The sequence below is a fragment of the Rhamphochromis longiceps genome, linkage group LG7 (genome assembly GCF_057381845.1).
Source record: "Rhamphochromis longiceps isolate RC_006_pf linkage group LG7, R_longiceps_female_GT1.1, whole genome shotgun sequence".
Taxonomy (NCBI): Eukaryota; Metazoa; Chordata; class Actinopteri; order Cichliformes; family Cichlidae; genus Rhamphochromis; species Rhamphochromis longiceps.
In genome coordinates, this window is record NC_140563.1 from 55974312 (window position 1) to 55994428 (window position 20117).

The 20117-nt window shown below is 39.6% G+C and overlaps 1 protein-coding gene across 1 annotated transcript in view; it reads left to right on the top strand.

The window, feature by feature from the left end:
• Positions 1 to 280: 280 nt before the first annotated feature.
• The window catches only part of ap3b1a (adaptor related protein complex 3 subunit beta 1a), a 63509-nt gene continuing 43672 nt past the window's right edge, over positions 281 to 20117 (top strand). The window contains exons 1-7 of the mRNA XM_085414441.1: positions 281 to 593; positions 10250 to 10325; positions 10440 to 10514; positions 12609 to 12704; positions 12857 to 13017; positions 14377 to 14443; positions 19690 to 19872. Coding sequence (XP_085270567.1) covers positions 466 to 593; positions 10250 to 10325; positions 10440 to 10514; positions 12609 to 12704; positions 12857 to 13017; positions 14377 to 14443; positions 19690 to 19872 — 786 coding nt within the window. The 5' untranslated portion in view covers positions 281 to 465. The remainder of the gene's footprint in view (positions 594 to 10249; positions 10326 to 10439; positions 10515 to 12608; positions 12705 to 12856; positions 13018 to 14376; positions 14444 to 19689; positions 19873 to 20117) is intronic.

The window sequence follows — 20117 nt, forward strand, 5'->3', positions numbered from 1 at the left end:
GATTTATTTTTTATACCCGCACTCATTTAGACTTTTTGTCATACTTTATTACACTTAAAGTGTAAAAATAAAGTATGACAACAATAGCACAAACTTCAGGAAAACTCACTTTTCTTGAAAATATCCTGGTCTTGACAAAAATGTTGCTGTTTTGACCTTGTGGACTTTATCGTGATACTTTGGCTATTCAACATTGTGGCAACATCAATTTTTTGGCCGAGTCTCTTCTAGTTGCCATAGATCTATGAGCTCTCTGCCTCTGAATCCCTGTCATGTGACGCTCACTTGTCCAACTCACACTTCCGCTACTGCGTGTAAAAAGTTGGGTGATACATTAAAGAAGTTTTTGCAGGAACTTTAGCGTCAACATTAAGTTAACATTATCACCAACTTTATGAACATTTCATAGCTCGTAAGAAAAGGCGAGTAAGTTTTCTTTGTCGGCCGTTTGCCTTAAAGCTCAGCATGTCGACAGGAGTCTCATACAACGACCAAGGAGGAGCGGAGGCTGCGGTGGAAGCGGGTCAAGAAAGCACCCCGACCTCCTCGAGCACCGGAGCTGCCTTCGGACTGTTCAGCGCCGACTTTAAAAAGTAAGCTAGCTCAGCGTGTGTTCCGTTTCTCGTCACGGTGGTTGTTTTTGGCACAGTTGGGTTGTTTTTGTTGAACTCCATATGGCTAACTTCCAGTTTCGTAGTCTTGAAAAGAGGCCAGTAGCATCCACAGGCAGGGCAATGGTGGCAAATGACAGCCCCCTGTCTCTTCTGCAGTAAGCAAAGTTGAGCGATAAAATGGCAAGACGTGGCTTGGACGTGTTTGTGATTGTGATCACTGAGTTTTCCTTTTTCTGGTTGGTTTTTCCAGTTGCTTTGCACCTTTCTGTGTGCTCAGGGTGTACTTGTATTGCCTGTTTTTTGCTGTTGTTTTTTTTTCCATCTCGTGGTTGTTTTTCGTATTGTAGTGTACACTTTTTGTCACGTTTTGTCATTTTTGCGATCATTTTTTTTACTATCTCCACCTGATTACTTTGTATTTTACTGTGATTATGAATTTTGGTGGCTCTTTTGTGTATTCATCTCTGTCCGCTTTGTGATTGTTTGGGTTAGTTAGTTCAGTAAGGCTCCAGTCATTGCAATCACTGCACAGGGAGAGCTTGATAAAATATCAACTGCAGTGGCTTCATCACAGAATCTTCGGATACCGGTATTTATTGTGAAACAGCAGAAAGTGCTTGCATGTTTTTAAGCGGATGCTACACACTTCACTGTTAAAAGGGACGCAATCCTCCCCACTGTCGCAAAGTGGGTGGTTATAGTGGAACACCTGATCGTTGGAGTTCTCTTCCAAATCTTTCAAAAGTTTTTACCAGTTTAAAGCACTTTAAGATGAGAGCTGCTGTGAATTTGCTGGCTGTAAATGAACAAGCGCTGGGACACACGTGTAGTCCTGTTCCTGCAGGTGGATTGCGCTGACCCTATTACACAGTGGTCAAAAGGCTTAAAGAAAATGTCGAAAACTTCATTTTTTTATGCTCATTAAAGCTGCTGTTATCCAGCTCTAAGCAAGTAAAGGAATCCTTGGAAAGATAAGTTTGTTGTATTTCTTGTCTGTACTTTATTCACCTCTTTCTGTCTCAACCTTTATAAAACTGTATGAGAATATTTCTATGTTTTATCTACAATTCAGTTTACTGCTGTATTAGCTACTTTTTTTTTTTAAACCAATGTTTTTCAAATGTCATACTGGGCCTATTGACTTGTCAACAAGTAAGATGGTGTTTTACTTATATCGTTGATCTTTGTTGCATCAGTTTTGTGCTGCATAACGCTTAGTTTATACTTCTGCTGTAAATCTATCTAGAGCCTATGATGTAGCCCACATAAGTGCCCCATACATTTGCAAGCATTTATACCTGTGCTGAAAGTAAATGATCAAATATGGAATGATGATAAAATGAAAAGTTTCAAAATGTATTTTTTATCATGAGAATTTCTTTGTTTTGCACAATAACTAGCAAAACATAATATACCACCAAAAAAAGGAAATAAATACTGGACCCAGAATTTGACAGTCAGTACATTTCTTTCTAAGACCAGCAAATGGAGAAATGCTATTAAGTTGCCTTCATAAGCTTGTGTTGCTCATGTATTTTAAGTTCCATGTCTGCATTCTACCACTAGAGGGCAGCCAATAACCAATTTAATCATCTTTTGACTTTGGAAATTTCTTGCAAATTCTGTGACTATGCATCTCAGTTGTTCTAGTGTAACAGTCTGTGTTTGAAGGTACATACACAGGGTACCAGATTCTCTGGTCTAGACTTGACTGCAGTACTTAAAATCTGAGGAGCTCTAACTTGATTTAGACTTATGCATTAAGCCTATGTCCCTGCGACGTAACCGGAAACCCCTCTTAACCATACACTGCATCTACTGTGCTTTAGTAAATTTCCTACTAAAGCGTAATTCAGGCCTCAGTCTGTTAGTAAGTTTTATACATTCATAAAAGTTTTGGGTCACAGTTCAGCTTCTGATTTGATTTTAAGCGTTTCCTGCAGGAACCATCCTCATGTATCCTTTTGCTTTTCATCACTGTAGATCTTGGTTTTCTGAAATGTTTCTTATTAAGTTGAAATAAACCTTAACACTGTCTCACATGATCATCTACCCAGTTGGGGGAGGTTTGGTCATGTGTTTGGCCACCTCAGGGCCAAGCTGAGGGACCAGAAGAATATGAAAGGGCTTGAATGATCCTTCTGTTTGTATGTCTGTCAGACACAATTCACAATGACCAAGTCTGTGAATCCAAAATGCATTTTGTGCTAGTGCCATTATCTGTGTCTCATATTAGTGCTGCACGCAAGGCTTGTCAACTTCACCATGTCCGTGCTTGGAGAATACATTGCATATTTGTTCATTAATGTTTTAATAGCTGAGGATATATTTAGAGTCCTTTTAAAATTAGATCAAATTTGGAAGTTTAGTTAAAATTGCTGAATGTGTGTTGCACGTGATGAGAGATGCAACTTTGCTCTAATATGTTCTAGTGTTTAAAGGGCGCTTGTTTCTGTTTGAGAGCTCTGTGCTAGGGTTCAACAAATCATAGAAACATAAGGCTAATTTATTATCTGAGACCAAAGAGATGTCTCACTGTGGCTGAGCAGTTTGGGTGTATCGACTTATTGTATTTCTCTGTGTTGGAAGCAGTCACAAAAAAATAAAAGGAGCGATGGATTTAAATGGAATTATACTATTTTCACTTCCCTAATCTTGGGAAGTGCTGGAAGATTGAATTTTGTATTTGAGGCTGGTTGTGCATGTTAAATGGTTATTTGGTATTTCCAGCCTACTGGCATTAGTCAGGAGTAGAGCAGGGCGATATGGCCAAAAATATTTATCACGATATATATTTGAAAATTTGCGATAACGATATAACCGACGATATAATTGATGCGAGACAAAATACAACTCCACAACATTACTAGCGCAAAAAGACAACCTTCCATTTATATTCACTTAAACAAGAAGCTGGTTTTTATGTACATTAAAGCTTTATAAAAATGTAACAGTACAAATGCAAATTCCTTGCTGAAAGTTTAACCAAAAGGCATTTCCACTAGAAATGGGCTGACATGTCCTGAGCATAACCATGTATAATATCCACTGAAGTTAAAAAGAGGTGCTTTGCAACATTAAACTGCAGTGTGCAGTACGCATTTTTCAGACCATAAGGTGCACGGGATTATAAGGCACATTAAGCGAAACAAAGCAGTCAGATAAATCAAACTTTATTAAACTCATTCTTCTTGCTTCCTCCACTTCTGTACCATTGATTCCTTAATGTTGAATTCTCTGGCAGCTGCTCTATTCCCATGTTGTTGCAGTATATTAATGACTAACCTCGTATTGTGGATGGATTATCTCAGTTGTTCTCCTGACTGAAGTTTGGTCCGTTTACAGCATCCTGCCATGCGATTGCATTTGTCTCTAACCATGAAGAACCTTCACGTTAACTTTTATAAGTGGAAAAGTGTTAGTGTTCGTCCTCCAGCTTCACTGTTTATGTTATGCTAACATAGCTGTGTCGCTAGCGATCACGTAGCACATCATTATATACCAGCTAGCCCAACTTCAGTAACCCTACAAACGTCACTGCTGTTTAGTTTCCTGTCTTCATTTATGTTGCAAGTGATAGCAGAGGTGTACGTTTGATTTTTTTCAGAAATCTCTCAGTCAGAACATGCAATATCATGCTTAGGTAACTAGCAAAACTAGCGAGCTAACTTCTGCTAGCTTCCTGCTAACTTCTAACTCCGTTAAATGTAATAACTTTTGTTTTCATGGATGCCTGGAAGTTAAACTTTATAGTTACACCTGGTAAAGCAGCAATGCTGATCGTTTTATTAAAGATGAAAGAATTTAGACAGTTTTTAACTCTTAGTGATGCTGCAGTGTTGTTTGACCTGAAGTATACGGAGTTTAGGACCCAGATTACTCCCAGATTTAAGAGCATCTTAGTCCGACAAATACGACAATAACAACGGCCGCTTGCATGTTCTGCAAAAAAATGTGCTTTGACGGACAAACACCAAACCAGTTCCACATCACGGAAGTTGCACCATTTTTACAAACCAATTCTGGATCATCTGTTTCACTCAACAATCGGCCATGTGCGTATGAAAACAAAGGCACTGCGCATGCGCGTTTTACTCCCATTCTATCGCGATATTTCATTTTCCTATCGTTGCCTAACATTATACCGGTATTACCGTGAACGGTATAATATGGCCCAGCCCTAGTCAGGAGTCATGCAAATTTAGCCTTGCTACTTTTTTTTTTTTTTGTATTGCTGCTGCCAGTTTATCCCTGAATCAGCTGATAATTCCCACTTGCAAATTTTTTTTTTTACAGTTCTTCTTTTATTACTGCTGTTCCAGTATTGTAGACTAGTCTTGCTTTTCCCAACCTGTTGATAATGTGGATCATAATATTTTAACAACCTTGCATCGTAGATTTAACTTCAGGGTGATTCCACGTAAAATAACCAAATGTGAAAAAAGTTCACATCTGATGTCCTCAGGGTCAGCTGTTTATTCTTCCCAGTAACTTCAGCTCACAGTAGAAAACGGTACCATCATATTATGAATATTTTCCGAGTTGCAGCGCTTAAAGGACATAGAGGTGCAATGAAATTTAGTGCTTTTAAATTTTGCCAGCATTTTTCAGCCCCTTTGACATAAACTATGTTATGTCACATGATATTGATGCTAAAGTTTGGTCATAGCAAAAACAAAACAAAATCATGATTTTGCTTTTAGGATGGGACCATTGGTGTGGGTGTGTAATTGAACTGGTTACAACTGCTGACGACAGATTAAATGTGCTTTACAGGTTTGAAAATTTCACCGGAAGAGCTCCTGTTCTTACGAAGTTATGATGGCTCAAAAATGCTGGAAATGCTGCAAAATTTGGCACCCATTTAGTAACCACCTTTTTTTTTTTTTTTTTTTTTTTTTTTTTTAAGATCTGGCACTTCAGACTCTTTTCCATGTTAGTTTAAATTGATGATGATTGAGTGCCAAGAAATATTTTCACCATGAAAATATTTTATTTTCTAATTTTATACAAGTTATTTTCTATACACATCATAAGGTCTGTGTTCAGATTTCTGCAAAAAGGAGAGACTACATAATAAAATGTGTTTGCGTTCACATATTACAACACAGCATTAAATGAGATGGATACACATGTGGCCTGTTTGTGATAAATATTCATTAGGAGACTGCCATGGGTGTATTATATTCTAATCAATCTCAGCAGTGATGGGGAAAAAAGATTTGAAAAGCTAATAATCAGCCACACGTGATGCAGCTCTTCTTCTTTCTTTTTTTTTTAACTATTTGAGTTGTTTAGGTTTTCAGTGTAAACAGAAAAAAATTGGATGCTATGTTTTTTTTTGTTTGCTTTTTTTTTAAAAAGGAAAGAAAATTGGATATTTCTGTCGCTACCAAACACAGATTTGTTCCGCTCATGTGCAAATATGTACTATTGTACTTAGTGCTCACTGAAGCCTGGATTATACTCTGTTGTGGACACATACAGCTGGTGACCCGACAGCCAAGTAGTGATTGCCGTTTTATACTTTTCATGTTCACGGGTCCACTTGGGTCCCTGTGTTGTGAATTTCGTCCACAGAGAATTTATATTACAATGCACCAAGCAAGCATGTGCCCAGGCGGCGGATTACAAAGAACTATAACAGGAATAACTTTTTGGCCGTTAGGTCTCCTGCTGTCTGTGTTCTGCAACAGAGTATATTTAAATGGTTACTATAGATGGTGCAAAGGATCAATTTAGATTAAAGTGTAGCAAGCACACACTTTAATTGTGCATTCTTTTTGTGACCATCGTGTGGTCGTGATACCTGTGTTTGCAAAAAGATGTCTGGTCCCATAAAAGTGTAGGAAGGTTGACTTTGTAAACATTTGTCGATGGGCTCAGTTACTCATTGTAGTTTCTACTAAATTCAGCAGTAAGTTGACTGTGGAAATTATCCACATTATGCTCACTGGCTAACAACCTGTCAATCAGAAGTCCCCAGCCAATGAGAGCGTGATTTCAGTCAGATTCATCCATGGCTTGTTTCAAAACACAGAAGATGGCAACAGTGAAAATGCTCACCTTGAGACTTTAGAACAGGACTTCAACATGGTAGCTATGTCCTTGTCCTTTTTACTTTCTATCATGTTACTCAAGAAAATCTTTTGGAAGAGGGAGCTTTGGATATACCTGCCAAAATAATCCTCTGTCATATTGCGTGTGATGAATGTGATACTGTGTAGAGCAAAAACTTTTCCCAATTTGCGCCAATGTTGCTTACGAAACATTTCAAAGTCGAGTCATTACTCAGTCAGGCCCTCATGTTACTCATCTACTCCGGAATAAAGTCCACATTTCTCCCTCTTCAAAACCCTTTTGTACCATTCACATCTTCAGGAGTATTTCCTGACATTCAGCTCGGTGCTGTTATCTTTGATGTCGGCCTGTCCTGTTGGCATTGTCAGTAAAACTTGGCAGACGCATGTGCTCTAAGTGGTGCCAATTTAAAGTGATTATTGTGCAGTGGTGGTGATGAAAAGTAGCTCAGTGTTTACCCACCAGAGATAAGGCCCTCCTTTTTCCTCTAGAGGGAAGTGACCATAGTCACACAGAGGCAGAGTCACATACACAACCAGGAGCCAGGTGAGACAGCTTTCCATATGAAAGTCAGCATTTTTCAGAATAGAGGAGTAACAGTTTAATATAGTAATGGCTAATTAGCCAAGTAAGTGGTCATTACCCTCAGGCATAAGGATGACTTGCCATTAGTGAGCTGACGGGGCATCTTGTGACTTTTTTTTCCCCCTTTGCCCAACAGAAGAGGAAGGGAGTACCGGTGAATGACAGTGACAAAGCAGTGGAGCCTGTGCTGTTTTTCCACAGTTCCTAGCTTTGACAGTTATGAACTGGACAAGAAGACAGCTGTAAATAAAGCCAAGAGAACTTGGGAGTACACCCTGAAGGAAAGTAATTACCACAGCTCTCTTTGGTCCGTGGAAATTCAGTCAGCCGTGGTTTTGTGGACTCTGTTCTTTAGACAGCTAACACACACGCACAGACACCACTGAATGGACTGCAGCGGTATGGACGCTGGTTTCTCTTCTTTGCGCTCGGAGGCAGCAGGAGCCATGAGGACAGTGTTGGTGTCTGCTGAGAACTTACAGCTTACTCTGAAGCCTGAACTCAGTCAGGAAGAACAGTCACTCACACACACCAACAGTAGCCCTAAGGACTCACACAAAGCCGGGTACTGTAGTAAGACAACACAGGTCATTGTTTTCTTGTAACATCTGACAGCTAAATATATGCGTTTTCCTTTAAATAACACTGAAATCTTTAGATGTAACTAATACAGGTAACAAATTTTTAAAATGATGACTATTTGTGGATGGAAACTGAATTTTCAGATTACCATTACAAATTATTCCTTTAGAATTAAGATTATCATATGAAAAAAAAAGTATGAACAACAGTCATTGACTTGAGTGCAGTCTTTTTAACTTGGCAATGTTTAAAGTGGATTTAAATAAAATACTGAAAACCTATAATGAATTAAAAGTAAAGCTGTTTTCACTCCTGAATGCTAAAAAATGTCACAGGATCAGGTCTAGTTGTGACCAAAGTTGTAGAAGCGTAGATGCTGTTTTCTTTCCCGTCACCTCTGAACTAGGCCGATGGCTTCCCCTCCCTGAGCTCGGTGCTGTCAGAGGTTTCTTTCTGTTAAAAGGGAGTTCTTCCTTCCCAAAGTTGCCCATTCTCACCTTTGGAAAGACTGCTAGGCGTTGGTGAGTTTGATGCCTGGGTGTTACACAGGCGAGTTCAGCATCTCATGGACTTTGTACAAGGGAGCAGTTAAAGACAGTTTAAAGTTTGATCTAAATGTTTGGACAAGTTCACATATCATGGTAGCAGATCTGACATGTCAGTGTTTTTAACGAAATGCTTGTTAACAGCGTAAATTGACAGTTTTTATATCATTTAACAGTGTCACCATTTGTCTATTACAGTAAGATATAAAGTAAAATCAAGGTTGTTGGGAATTTCATTAGTTACGTTTGCTTCTCAGTGGTGTAAACTGACTAAAGTGATACTGAAGTCATACCAAACAATATCAGATATTACAGATTCACATGCAGTGGAGCTTTTTTCAAATTTAGTTCAATCATTTTGAGGCTCTATATAAAATATTGTTAAGGTTTCAAAGATTTAGTTGCTGTCCTACAAAAACTATTTTTTTTGTTTACAGATTAAGAAACTAAAGTTTGACCTTTTTGAGCTTTAGGATATAAAATATAATTGCTCATTTTATCCTATGAGACATCTCATATGGAAAAGAAATAGTAAAAACTTATAAAAGACTTGCATAAGATGTGGCCCACTTCATATAGTGAATCATATAAGGCTTATTTGATTTACTCATGAAAGTGGCCACTTTCTCATTACTTTCATATATTGTTTTAGTAAGTATCCAAAACACACAAGTTTCATTTATATCATTTTTCAAGGGATCTTATATCTGTTTTCACTCTTGTATGCTTTTCATACAAGTTTCACACAAGACAGATACAAACTTTGTAAGATTTATATATATCTTTTCCATATGGGATTTGTGTGAAATAATTAGCATGTAAATTCCTGAGTTCGAGATAAAGTCTTGACCCTTGACCTTAGACCACCAAATTGTAATAGGTTTTTGCCTAAATTCAATTTGGAGGTTTGTGTTTTTCAAATTCACTTAATGTTTTTAAGACATCGCTTCCTCACAATGGGCAGACCCAAAGCTCATAAACACAATGCATCTGTGTCAGTGATAAATAATGTCATGCATCTGGATTGCAGCTCAAGCGCCATGTTGTTGAGTCACTACTGCTAAATATTGGCAGATTTGATCTTGTCATTAATTTTGATCATTTTGGATAAGCACCAGGTTATTATATACCTAAAATAAAACAGAACATATCTGCACTCCTTATTTTTGTCTGCAGCTTGCTTTCCATCCTGCACAGCATCTCTGTGGAACAAGCATCCTGTTGTGTGGGTTGTTTTTGAGCAACATTGCCTGGTTGAATTAGTCAAGGAATTAATGTGGTGATCATGTGATTGCTGAGTAGCATCATTGTTATGATGCAGTTGTGTTGTTGTTTAGGACACCATTGTTGCTGCATTGTGAGCAGACACCTCATCCATTTACATATTCTTTTGTATTTGTGCCCATGTTATGTACAAGCATGAGTTATCTTCAAATCTAAAAACTTATAACCCGAAACCCCAGGGGTGTTCCTCCTCTAGCTCAGCAGGTAGAGCAGCTCATCTATTAATTGGAGGGTTGGTGGTTCAATCCCTGGCTGCTCAAAGTGCTTGTCTGCTCTCTAAATAGTGAATCTGTAAAGCACTTTGAGTGCTCAGGTAGAGTAGAAAAGTGCTATATAAGAACCAGTCCATTTACCATTTACGATCTTAACCCGAGGCTGTAACATTCCAGTCTGCGTTGATCCAACATGTAGTTACGTTTTTCTAGAGGTGCACAAACTGTTAGGCGGATGGTTACTGCTTAAGTTGCAACCTAGATTTCCCGCTGAATCATAATTCGGACATAAGTAAAGCAACTAACCACTGACTACAATAACACCCAGGATGTCTTCTGTCCTCAGGAATGAAGACCTTAAAGAGATGTTGGAGAGCAACAAGGAGTCTCTCAAACTGGAGGCCATGAAGAGAATTGTCGGGGTGAGTGCATCACAGGAATCCACTAAAGCGTTTCTTTTAAGTAACTGAGCTGTTTTGTGCTGGTAATAATTTTTTTTTTTTTAAATTGTTTCTTTCTTCTTTTTTTTTCTCCAGCTCATTGCCAAGGGCAAAAGTGCCTCTGAGTTGTTTCCTGCTGTGGTGAAGAATGTTGCGAGTAAAAATATTGAGGTATGACACGATTGAGAAATAACGCGCACTACTTCATTTATTTTAATGCAGTTCACTGTTATGATTCATTTCGTTCTCACGCAACGCAGCACGTGACTTCCCAAAGCATGACGCCCAAAGGGGGAACTTACAGAACAATAGTTAGATCCACTGAGAATCTTTTTCTTGCTTTAGACGCATGCATGTGCTTGAACATTTAAAGTTAGTGTTTCTACAGAAAGCAAAGCAAGGAAACAGGAAATGGTCGCAGCAGATTGAGATAATATTGTTAAATAGACTCGGTGTAAGAATACAGTCTGTGTTATGGAAATAAATACCTAATACATCTCTTCAGTTGTAAGAAAATGCACCTCTTTGTTAGGTGTATTACATTTCAAGCAAGTTCACAAAGTTGCACTGACTTCTGTGTCTTAGACCGCAAAGTATGATAAAACAGCAGCATTATTATGCAGAGCTAATTAAAATTAGATTATTTCTCAGCCCTACTTTGAGCCATAAATTGGTACAGCAGTAGCAACAGCATAAATATTCTGTAAAGCTGCTGTGAGCTTGCGCCAACATGCCACTGAATCCTGCGAGCCTTGGAAAAACTCAACCACCGCCTATTCCAGTGAATGACCGAACATTAAGCAGCAGCAGCTCAAGAGGCGCTCCCATGCCCAGAGCCTGTGAATATTGATTAGCAGCAGCAGAATAATCAGGTAGCATGAGAGGCAGCATGTAAGCCGGTGTGGAGGGGGGTCCAGCCAGGCCAGGCGCTGTGTGCGAGGCATGCAGCCGAACCAGCTCGTGGCAGGGGTATGGGAGCAGGTGGGTGGATGTAATTGGGGGAAGAGAGCTCCGAGTCACATCTTCTCTCTCCTGCCTCATACACACCAGCTGCTAAGGTAGTGTGAGGTCTTGGTCTGTGCTTTCTCTCTCTTCTCAGTTTCTGCTCAGCTACAGTATGTCGTGCTAAAAATGGCCTCTTATTTCGCTCCCGCCGTCATCCCTTCTACTTCGTGTCATCTCGAGCTGCCCATGAGCCCCAACAATTAGAGCGTGAGCGTAACTGCACAAGAACATGCAGTTTATTGATAGCGTTTTGTGGTTTAATGTTGGTGCTCTTTGTTTTATTTACTGAATTTTACACTGAAATTCAGGGACAAAATAAAATAACACGAGATGGAGCAAGTTTCATCTGTACTGCACGTAATTGCCTATTTAGCAGTTCAAAACGAAGTCCGTTGCATGCTCTGTGGTCACACAAACCCGATCCTTGAGGGCAGATGGGTTTTGTCTCCTTTTTTTTATAGTGAGTAATGCCATTACTTTCAGCAGTAATGGCCTCAATGATGATTGAGAACTGTGCTGTGAAACCACAGGTCAATACTCGTTGCATTAGAAAGCATGGTGCTGATTACCAGCTAAAGCGCTTGGTGATTTGTACCTAAAATGTAACCTTAGACCTGACCTCCAGCTTAAATCAGGTTATAAATTAAAAATAGTTCCTTAGGTAAATCATTTTTCATAACCCTTTCCTCCCAGTTTCATGGTCTCCAACCCAACAGGCTCATAGGAAGAAAATTAGCTCCGTCTATTCTCTCTCGGAATAGCTGATGTGAATCAGCAGGCAAAGCACCTTTGACCTCTAGTTAAACCTGTCAGAATCCAGAACAAATATTATCTCAGGCTTTCCGGTGAGCAAAGAATAGGTGAGGGAGCCAAAGCACAAGACTCGGGAGGGAAATATAAACACATAATACAGCTCCTCTGTCTGAAACCATTCTCTATTGAGAGTGCAGGTTTTGAAATTAAAACAGGAAAGCTTTCCACCTCCATCGACCCGCCCCCAACCGCCAACCCCCAGTCTTTTAAAATAATAAACTCAAATTTTTCCCTTAGAAAAATCAACGTAAAGGAAGCCGATTTTTGTATTGTTATATTTTGTACTCTTCTTGTCTGTAAAAAAACAAAACGGTGTGTCCTCACACAAACCTGCTTAAATTTTCCAACACAGCTGGTTTGCTTGATTAGTTTCATGTCTGCTGCAGTGGTTTTTCTTTTATAGCCGTTTCGTTTTATTGCTGTTTTTGATGTCATTGTTCTTCGCAGCTCAAGAAACTTGTGTACGTGTACCTGGTGAGGTATGCAGAGAAGCAGCAGGACTTGGCATTGCTGTCTATTAGCACATTCCAGCGGGCCCTTAAGGTAACATTCAGTCTCTCTGGATGCGGATAGATGAATGTGTTGATGATCAGAGGATGATAAATGTCTCACTTCTCCCTGCTTTTCTCTTGGTGCTGGGAGGCACTGTTTTTGTTGTGGCACACTGTCTCGCTGACAATTTGTTTCTGTGCCAGGACCCAAACCAGTTCATCCGGGCTAGTGCTCTGAGGGTTTTGTCCAGTATCCGCGTCCCCATTATTGTCCCCATTATGATGCTGGCCATCAAGGAGGCTGCAGCTGACCTGTCCCCATATGTGAGGAAGACTTCAGCACATGCGATCCAAAAGCTGTACAGGTAAAGACATCAATGGTAAAGACTTGTAAGTTTTACTGGCTCGTCTTACTGCCTCAACAGTGAACTGAGCAGTAAATGCAGTGAAGGTTGGGCAATGTTGGCATAAGGGGCTTTGCCCCGCTTTTATCGCTCTCTTATCTTAGTAGTAGGTGCATGTTTGATGATCAGTGATGGTTCTTTAGAAAACCTGGCACAGTTTTGCTATTTATCTGCACTGCTTCTATCAGATTCTTGAAATTCCTTCATGCTCTATATACCGTAGACCTCTTATGCTTTTCCTTATGTTCTGTTCTATATTGTAGAGACTTGGCAAAAGGCTTTGTGAGTTTATTCCAGTGTACACATAGAAGACAGAAACCGCCCTTACAAAGTGATAAGTTTGGGGTAATAAGTTTACTGTGAGCTGTAGAAGTCCATACATTTGGAAAAAGCTTCAACACATTTTAAAATGCCTGTCTTCAAACAAAAAACACCTCTAAAATAATCGTTGCTACTTGATTTTGAAGCCTGTATGGCATGGATCAGTCAAAACTTTGCTCTACGTGAGGCTTATCCTATCGTTTTCATGTGCCACTGTCTAGATGTATTGGATTTTTAAAAATGTTTTTATTTTATGATTCCTACGGCAATCGTAGGATATTTAGTGATTCTTTTTGGTATGATAATGTACATTTGGAATTGTATATATATTTGCTGTTTGTTACCTGATTTTATGCAACTCGTAGGCTTTGGGGAAGCCTGTTTCACAAAGAACGATCTTATGTTCAGTTTGGAATTTGTATTTTAATTGATTTTTTTTAAATAAAATGAATGAAAACTGAATATAGGGCTACATACTACTACTCATATTAAACATGGCATGCAACCTGTTTGTGTGAGCACAGCAACTTGTGAAGAGCTGCCAATCACAGGTAAGCGGTTTTAGGAGGTAGGGTTGCCTTAAAAGGGGAGGGGCTAAAACAGCTTGTTTCAGACAGAGGATAAACTGAGGGGCTGTATCAAGCTCTGGATTAGTAGTAGTTTCGGGCTACTGGATTTAATTGGTTATGAAAATGTTTCGTGCTGATCTAACTGGTCTCTGTTAATCAAAAGCAGCTACTCTCCTGTCTGCTAACATACCAGCAGTGTAACCTAGAGTGTTTTACAGGTTAAAAATATGGTCAATGATGATGTTTTACAGTAGTCTAAAGTGAAGCAGTGACGGATTGATGCAGGGAGTGGCTTTGGTTAAACACGCACAGACATCTTTGTATTCTGAACGCACAGCAGGGACATGATTTAATTTGTTAGTCTGTATGTGAATAATTGCCATTCTGTAGTTGACAATTAGTTTCCAACCTCTTTGTCTTTTGTCCTCAGCCTCGACCCAGATCAGAAGGAGCAGCTGATCGAAGTGATCGAGAAACTATTGAAAGACAAAAGCACGGTAAGCAGACACAGAGTACCGTAGTGGTTCACAGTACACCTCCCATGTTTGACAACGAAGACCACTGGAGGGCGCCCCAGTCAAGTGATTCTTCTCTTAGCTCTCCATCCCACAGCTCATTCGGCAATGCCACGGTTTGTTAACACCCACTTAAACCCACACATCTTCAGATGCTCCTTGTTAAGTGTCCATTTGGAAGGAATTTTCGCACTGATGCTAGTGTCAGCTTAATTTTCTCAAAGGCCAGCTTCTTCTTTTTTTCAAATTTTCTCCCAAAATGGACCGTAAATGACTTGGATTCTCAAATTCTGCAATTTGGCCAATCACAGACACAATGCAGAAGGTGCATTAGAAGTCAGCAGGCAGCGCATTAATTTGACGAGGTCACAGTGAATACTAAGGGTGCTGAAATGCCAATTTCAAATATGTAGACACTGGCTGGAGGATGCAGTGCGTTGTGTTTGCATGTGCAAATCATGCACAGTTTGTTATAATTATGTATTCATACAGTATGCCTACCATTATATAAACAAAGCAAAGCGGCTTAGGCCAAACGGGAATGGGGGGGGGAGTGGAAGCCCAGTACCAGATGCATAGCATATTTAGCCCCAGACGCTAACGAAGACAGATGACTTCTCCCTGTTGGAGCCCACATTGTGAGGCAGGGGACAGAGAGAGAGGGCACTATCATCACACAGACGCACAAGCACATCAGTCGGTGATGAATGGTGAAAAACCTAAATGCAGTGGATGCTGAATAGCTTTCAAGTGAGGCGATGCATTCGACGATGCCATGTAGAATTTACAAGTCCCACAATAATGTCCAGAGCTGAATCGGTGCCATCAGAGGTTCTTGTTATATTATATGTAATGGAAAGGATTACTCCTGCTACTACATTCAAGTGTTAGTGTACTAGCTGGATGGCTGTTTTGTGCTGCCTTCAAAAACTTTCTAGGATCTTTGTAAGTGTGAAATAAAAACCCTGATGATGACATCAGTTGTTATGTATCAGCTGGATTGATTGCGATTGTGAATATTTGTTATGTAGGTTCTGTTATGAACTCAGCGGTCGTACTTACTTTGGGGTGGCAAAGTATTTTTTAATCCTTGTCTCATATTAAGAAAATATCTCACATTATGACTGCCTTAAGTTTACAAAGGCGAATATCTCACAAAATACGTGTGGTCCAAACAAACAAATGTGCCGATCTATGATCTTCATCCCTGCTGAAATCTAAAAGTGAAAACAAGACTGCAGTTTAAATAAAAGGGAACAGTTTTAACAGGTATGTTAACACTTGAACACTATTTTCATACAGTTTTGCCAAAAATTAACTGTATATGTCCAAATTTCAAATTACAGACAGCATTAGCTCTCAGCATTAGAAATCTGGACTATTTTGCTTGTCTACTAGAGACTGAGTTGATATATCTCAGCTTTTTCTGGTTTGATTTTCTTCATCAAAATCACATCTGTTGATGTTTGCAGACATGAAATGCTAATTTTCCAGGCTAGCCTCTCGATAATGTTGCTTATAATATTGGAGAAAAAGAAAAGGCATTTGGAGCGGTTGTAAATGACTAAAGATTACATATCTAATTCGTAAAAATAACACAGGCCAGATCGCCATCCTCTGTATGTAATTTTTGCATTTTGTATCATTTTTTTATTTTAATAAAAATATCAGAATGTCATTGCTTATGACTAGTCATAACTAGTTCTGGCTTGGATATATGAACATTGGTTGAATATCACATGAATTTGTCAAAAATCCATCTTCTCCTGCTATGAAAAAATGTCATAGTTAAGTTAAAAATTGCAGTTTAGAAAAGAGGCCAATTCCCCAAACTGTGTTTGTCACAAGGTGACTGGAAAGGTCACTATTACCTCTTTTAATTTCGCACGTTCCCACGAGATCAGGGAAGTTTGCTAAGGAGATGTCCTTGGGTTATTTGTCTTGTTGTCCAGGGTGAAACATAGAGGAGACTGAGCCTTTCGAATAGCTGTTCCTAACCCCCGGTAAACCCCATTCACCAACAAAGACTGTTTTTAAAGACCTGGTTGAAAACTCATTTTAATTCCTTTGCCTGTAAATCAGATCGAGTTTTGATGGGGGTTTTTGTGGATGTTTTTTAACGCTGTATCACACTTTGATCAATGCCAGTTGTTATTAGATGTGCTTATAAATAATTTAATGAGACTTGACTATAAAGGGTATCCATATGCATTCATGCCTAGACATTTAGGTGTGCTAATGTTTAATGTAGACGAGTCAGCATGTACAGCAGGGTTACGGATCTGGTTTTACATAACGAAAAACATATTTTGTATTTATAAAGCTATCGAAATTTCAGTTTTTAACAACAACTCTATTGGAACCTTACGTTTTTCTGGCAGCTTTTCAGTCAGATTTCAATTTGTTGCACAGTTTTTCTTCATACTAAGTTAGCTGTGTGGCTTAAAGCTGTTGAACTGGTATTACAATGGTGTTAGTGGGAGATGGAAGCATTTGGTTATCATTCAGGCTATGGCGTTGTCCAGGCCTGCTGACATTTACCTTTACAGATGTGCCTCTTTGGTTAAATGGCTGTGACACATGTGGTGGTGGGTGGGGGGGCTGCTTATAGGCAGGATGGTTTAAAGAGAAAATGGGAAGGCCTGATGACAGAGACAACACAGGAGTTTATGCAGCTGTTTTACCGTGATGGATCTATTATCCAGCCATTACAAGATAAATGATCGATCTCTCCCGTCCTCTCCCCCATGCACCTTCTGCAAAATTGAAATGAGAAGAGAAAGGAGGAGCAGTTGGGGGGAGTGGCAGTGGGGGTACTATGATTAGGGGCTAGGTGAGATGCCCATTAATTTAAGAGAAAAAGGAGAGAGGGAGGGAGGGAGAAAGAAGAGAGTAAGCAGAGGGAGGATAGGCCGACCCCACACCGGGCCATCAATCAAAAAGGCGCGCGTTGTCTCTGACGTGATGACCCAGCACTCTGCCTTCCTGGCACCCTAATTAGAATTCATAGCAAAATAGATGCAAGGAAACGGTTTGAGCCCTTCATAATTTTATAGGAAATTTATTGTTATTAGAAGAACCATTTGCTTAGTGTGATTTTTCCATTACCGGCTTGTCATGCAGGGTAGATAATATGGCCGAGGTAGGGGACGGGGAGGAGGTGTATGAACTCCATAGATTGGGGTGTCAGTTTTGTTGATGGTGCATGTAGTTTACCTTGGAGCTGTGTCTAATGGGGGAAGTTGGTAGAGAATGCACAAAGCCTTGCTGCAGGATGCACGTGCTAAGGAGTGTTGCTTTTAATAGCCTCAGAGACAGGAGAGGGTCAGAAGAAGACAAAAATACACACGACATACTTAAAAATCCATGTTTTACTAAATGCTTTGACTAAGTTAGTCTGCTGTAAAATGTTATTGACACTGATGCTTAAATGAAGGTTGCTGGAAAGATTTATGCTACCGGTCAGACTCTATGAATAGTTTTCATTGGAACGTCTTTCTATATATTACAGTGGTTGTACAAGTGCTTTAAATTCTTTTTAAATTCTGAAATGATTGGATAGAGGTGTGATGATTTAATTTTTGTGGCTTTAACTAATTATTTTTTCTTAAAGTTCCATTTAGACTCATGATGATGATGATGATGATGATAGGATATAGTGAAACATGGTTTAGGGTTATACTTTCAAACTGATTTTTGTGTGAACTACAATTAAAAGTAAGTATAATAATTAGTTTTCAGCAGTTGTTGAAGACCAGATTCAGTTAACCCGGTGGGCTGATGACGGCAGAAAGTTTAAGCGGTACAACCTCAAAGGTGTGGTTGCCTCTGTATTTAAAACAGAGTGTGGACCTGATGATTGAACAGGCTGACTACTGGAAAGACTTGTCAACAGTTTTGCTATATATACAGGAGCCTGGCATTATAGAACTTTGTACAGTGTATCCGCAAAGTATTAGAAGTGCGTCACTTATTCCACATTTGATCATGTTTCAGCCTTTTTTCCAAAATTGATTAAATTCATTTTTCACCTTATAATTCTACACAGTGCTGCGAATACTTTCTGGATACACTGATGTAAATAATAACATTTTAAAATTCTCAATTTCACTGAAGCAAGTGAAGCAGTAATAGGGGTGACAGGAGTATGTGTTGTTTTTTGTTGGCAGCCTAACTGCTGCATTCTGGGTTATTTGAAGACATGCAAAGGAGGACTGAGAAATGCACATGAAAAATGAGTTGGAATAATCAAGACAGGAAAAATGAAAGTTAGAATTATGCATGTGTCTGTGTGTGTTACTATTGGCCTTAGTACATTAATCACTGTCCGGAGCGCCGTGTCATTCCTTGAATATACATAAAATTCCTGTGCATATCATGAAATATAACTATATATACAGCACTGCAGTATAGTAAAACATACTTGTTTGTGTGTGATTTCTGTGGGAATCTACAGACGGCAGCTATGCACATGCACATCTCTCACACTCACGCAATCAATGCAGGCTCATGACAGTGCTGATGGGTAAATGCTCTGGGTTCCCACAGGGCCACCAGGGGCCAGAAGGCTTTAATTGGGAAGACTGAATTCTGCTCCCTTTCTCTTCATCTTCACCTGCCTGCGATAATGCTGTTTGCATATTAATACACTGCCGTGTCACTCACTCAGCCTTGCAGTCAGTCAGCGAGGCAGCAGGCAGTTGGGTGATGGTGTGGGTGGGAGTGGGAGGTGAGCAACAGTCAAATGGGTTTTTTCCCTTTACCAATAAAGCATAGTTGATTATTGGATCTCTCAGCTGCTGCTTCCTCCTTGGCTTGCTTTCCACATGAACTGAACACTTATGCTTGAGAAAAACACTCTGACTGATGGGCTTCTCTCAAACACAAAGCAGTAGAAAACTTATGTTTTTAAGTGCAAACAATTTACTTTCAATTATCAACTAACTGCTTACAGGATGAACTGTGTATTTTAATCAAAGCTGTAAATTGCCATTGCTTTTTTGAAAGTGCAATTATAATACTTTGCATCCAGGGTCACGTCTGTTAACCAGTGTTTTATTTCTCTAGAGTTTGTGTATATTGCAGCTTAGCCAATTTGCTTAACAAATCTATACAACCCTCATTAACTCACATGTTAACAGTGGAGTGAAATAAATGGGGGGGGGGGACATTTTCCTCACGAGTTTGCTTCTCTCTGTTCTTTGTTTTAATTTTGATCCTTTCTATAGCTGGTGGCTGGGAGTGTGGTCATGGCCTTTGAGGAGGTGTGCCCAGATCGCATCGATCTGATCCACAAGAACTACAGAAAACTGTGTAATCTGCTGGTGGATGTGGAGGAGTGGGGCCAGGTGGTCATCATCTCTATGCTGACCCGCTATGCCAGGACACAGTTCACCAGTCCCTGGACGGAGGTAAGGGTTTCATGGGCCATAAAGCAATAGTGATTCACATTTGTAAAGTACCAGTTACATAGACTGTATGTAAAAGATGTGCAAAGCCAGTGTGACGCCACCTGTTGATTTTTTTTGGACTGCACATTTGTGAAACAGTTGACTGCTGTTATGTTTTTGGAGACAGAAGTTACCATATTAAGACAACAGGGTTGGATTATGCTAAGAAGCTTGGTTAGCACACTGCATCTATAAACTGCATGGGT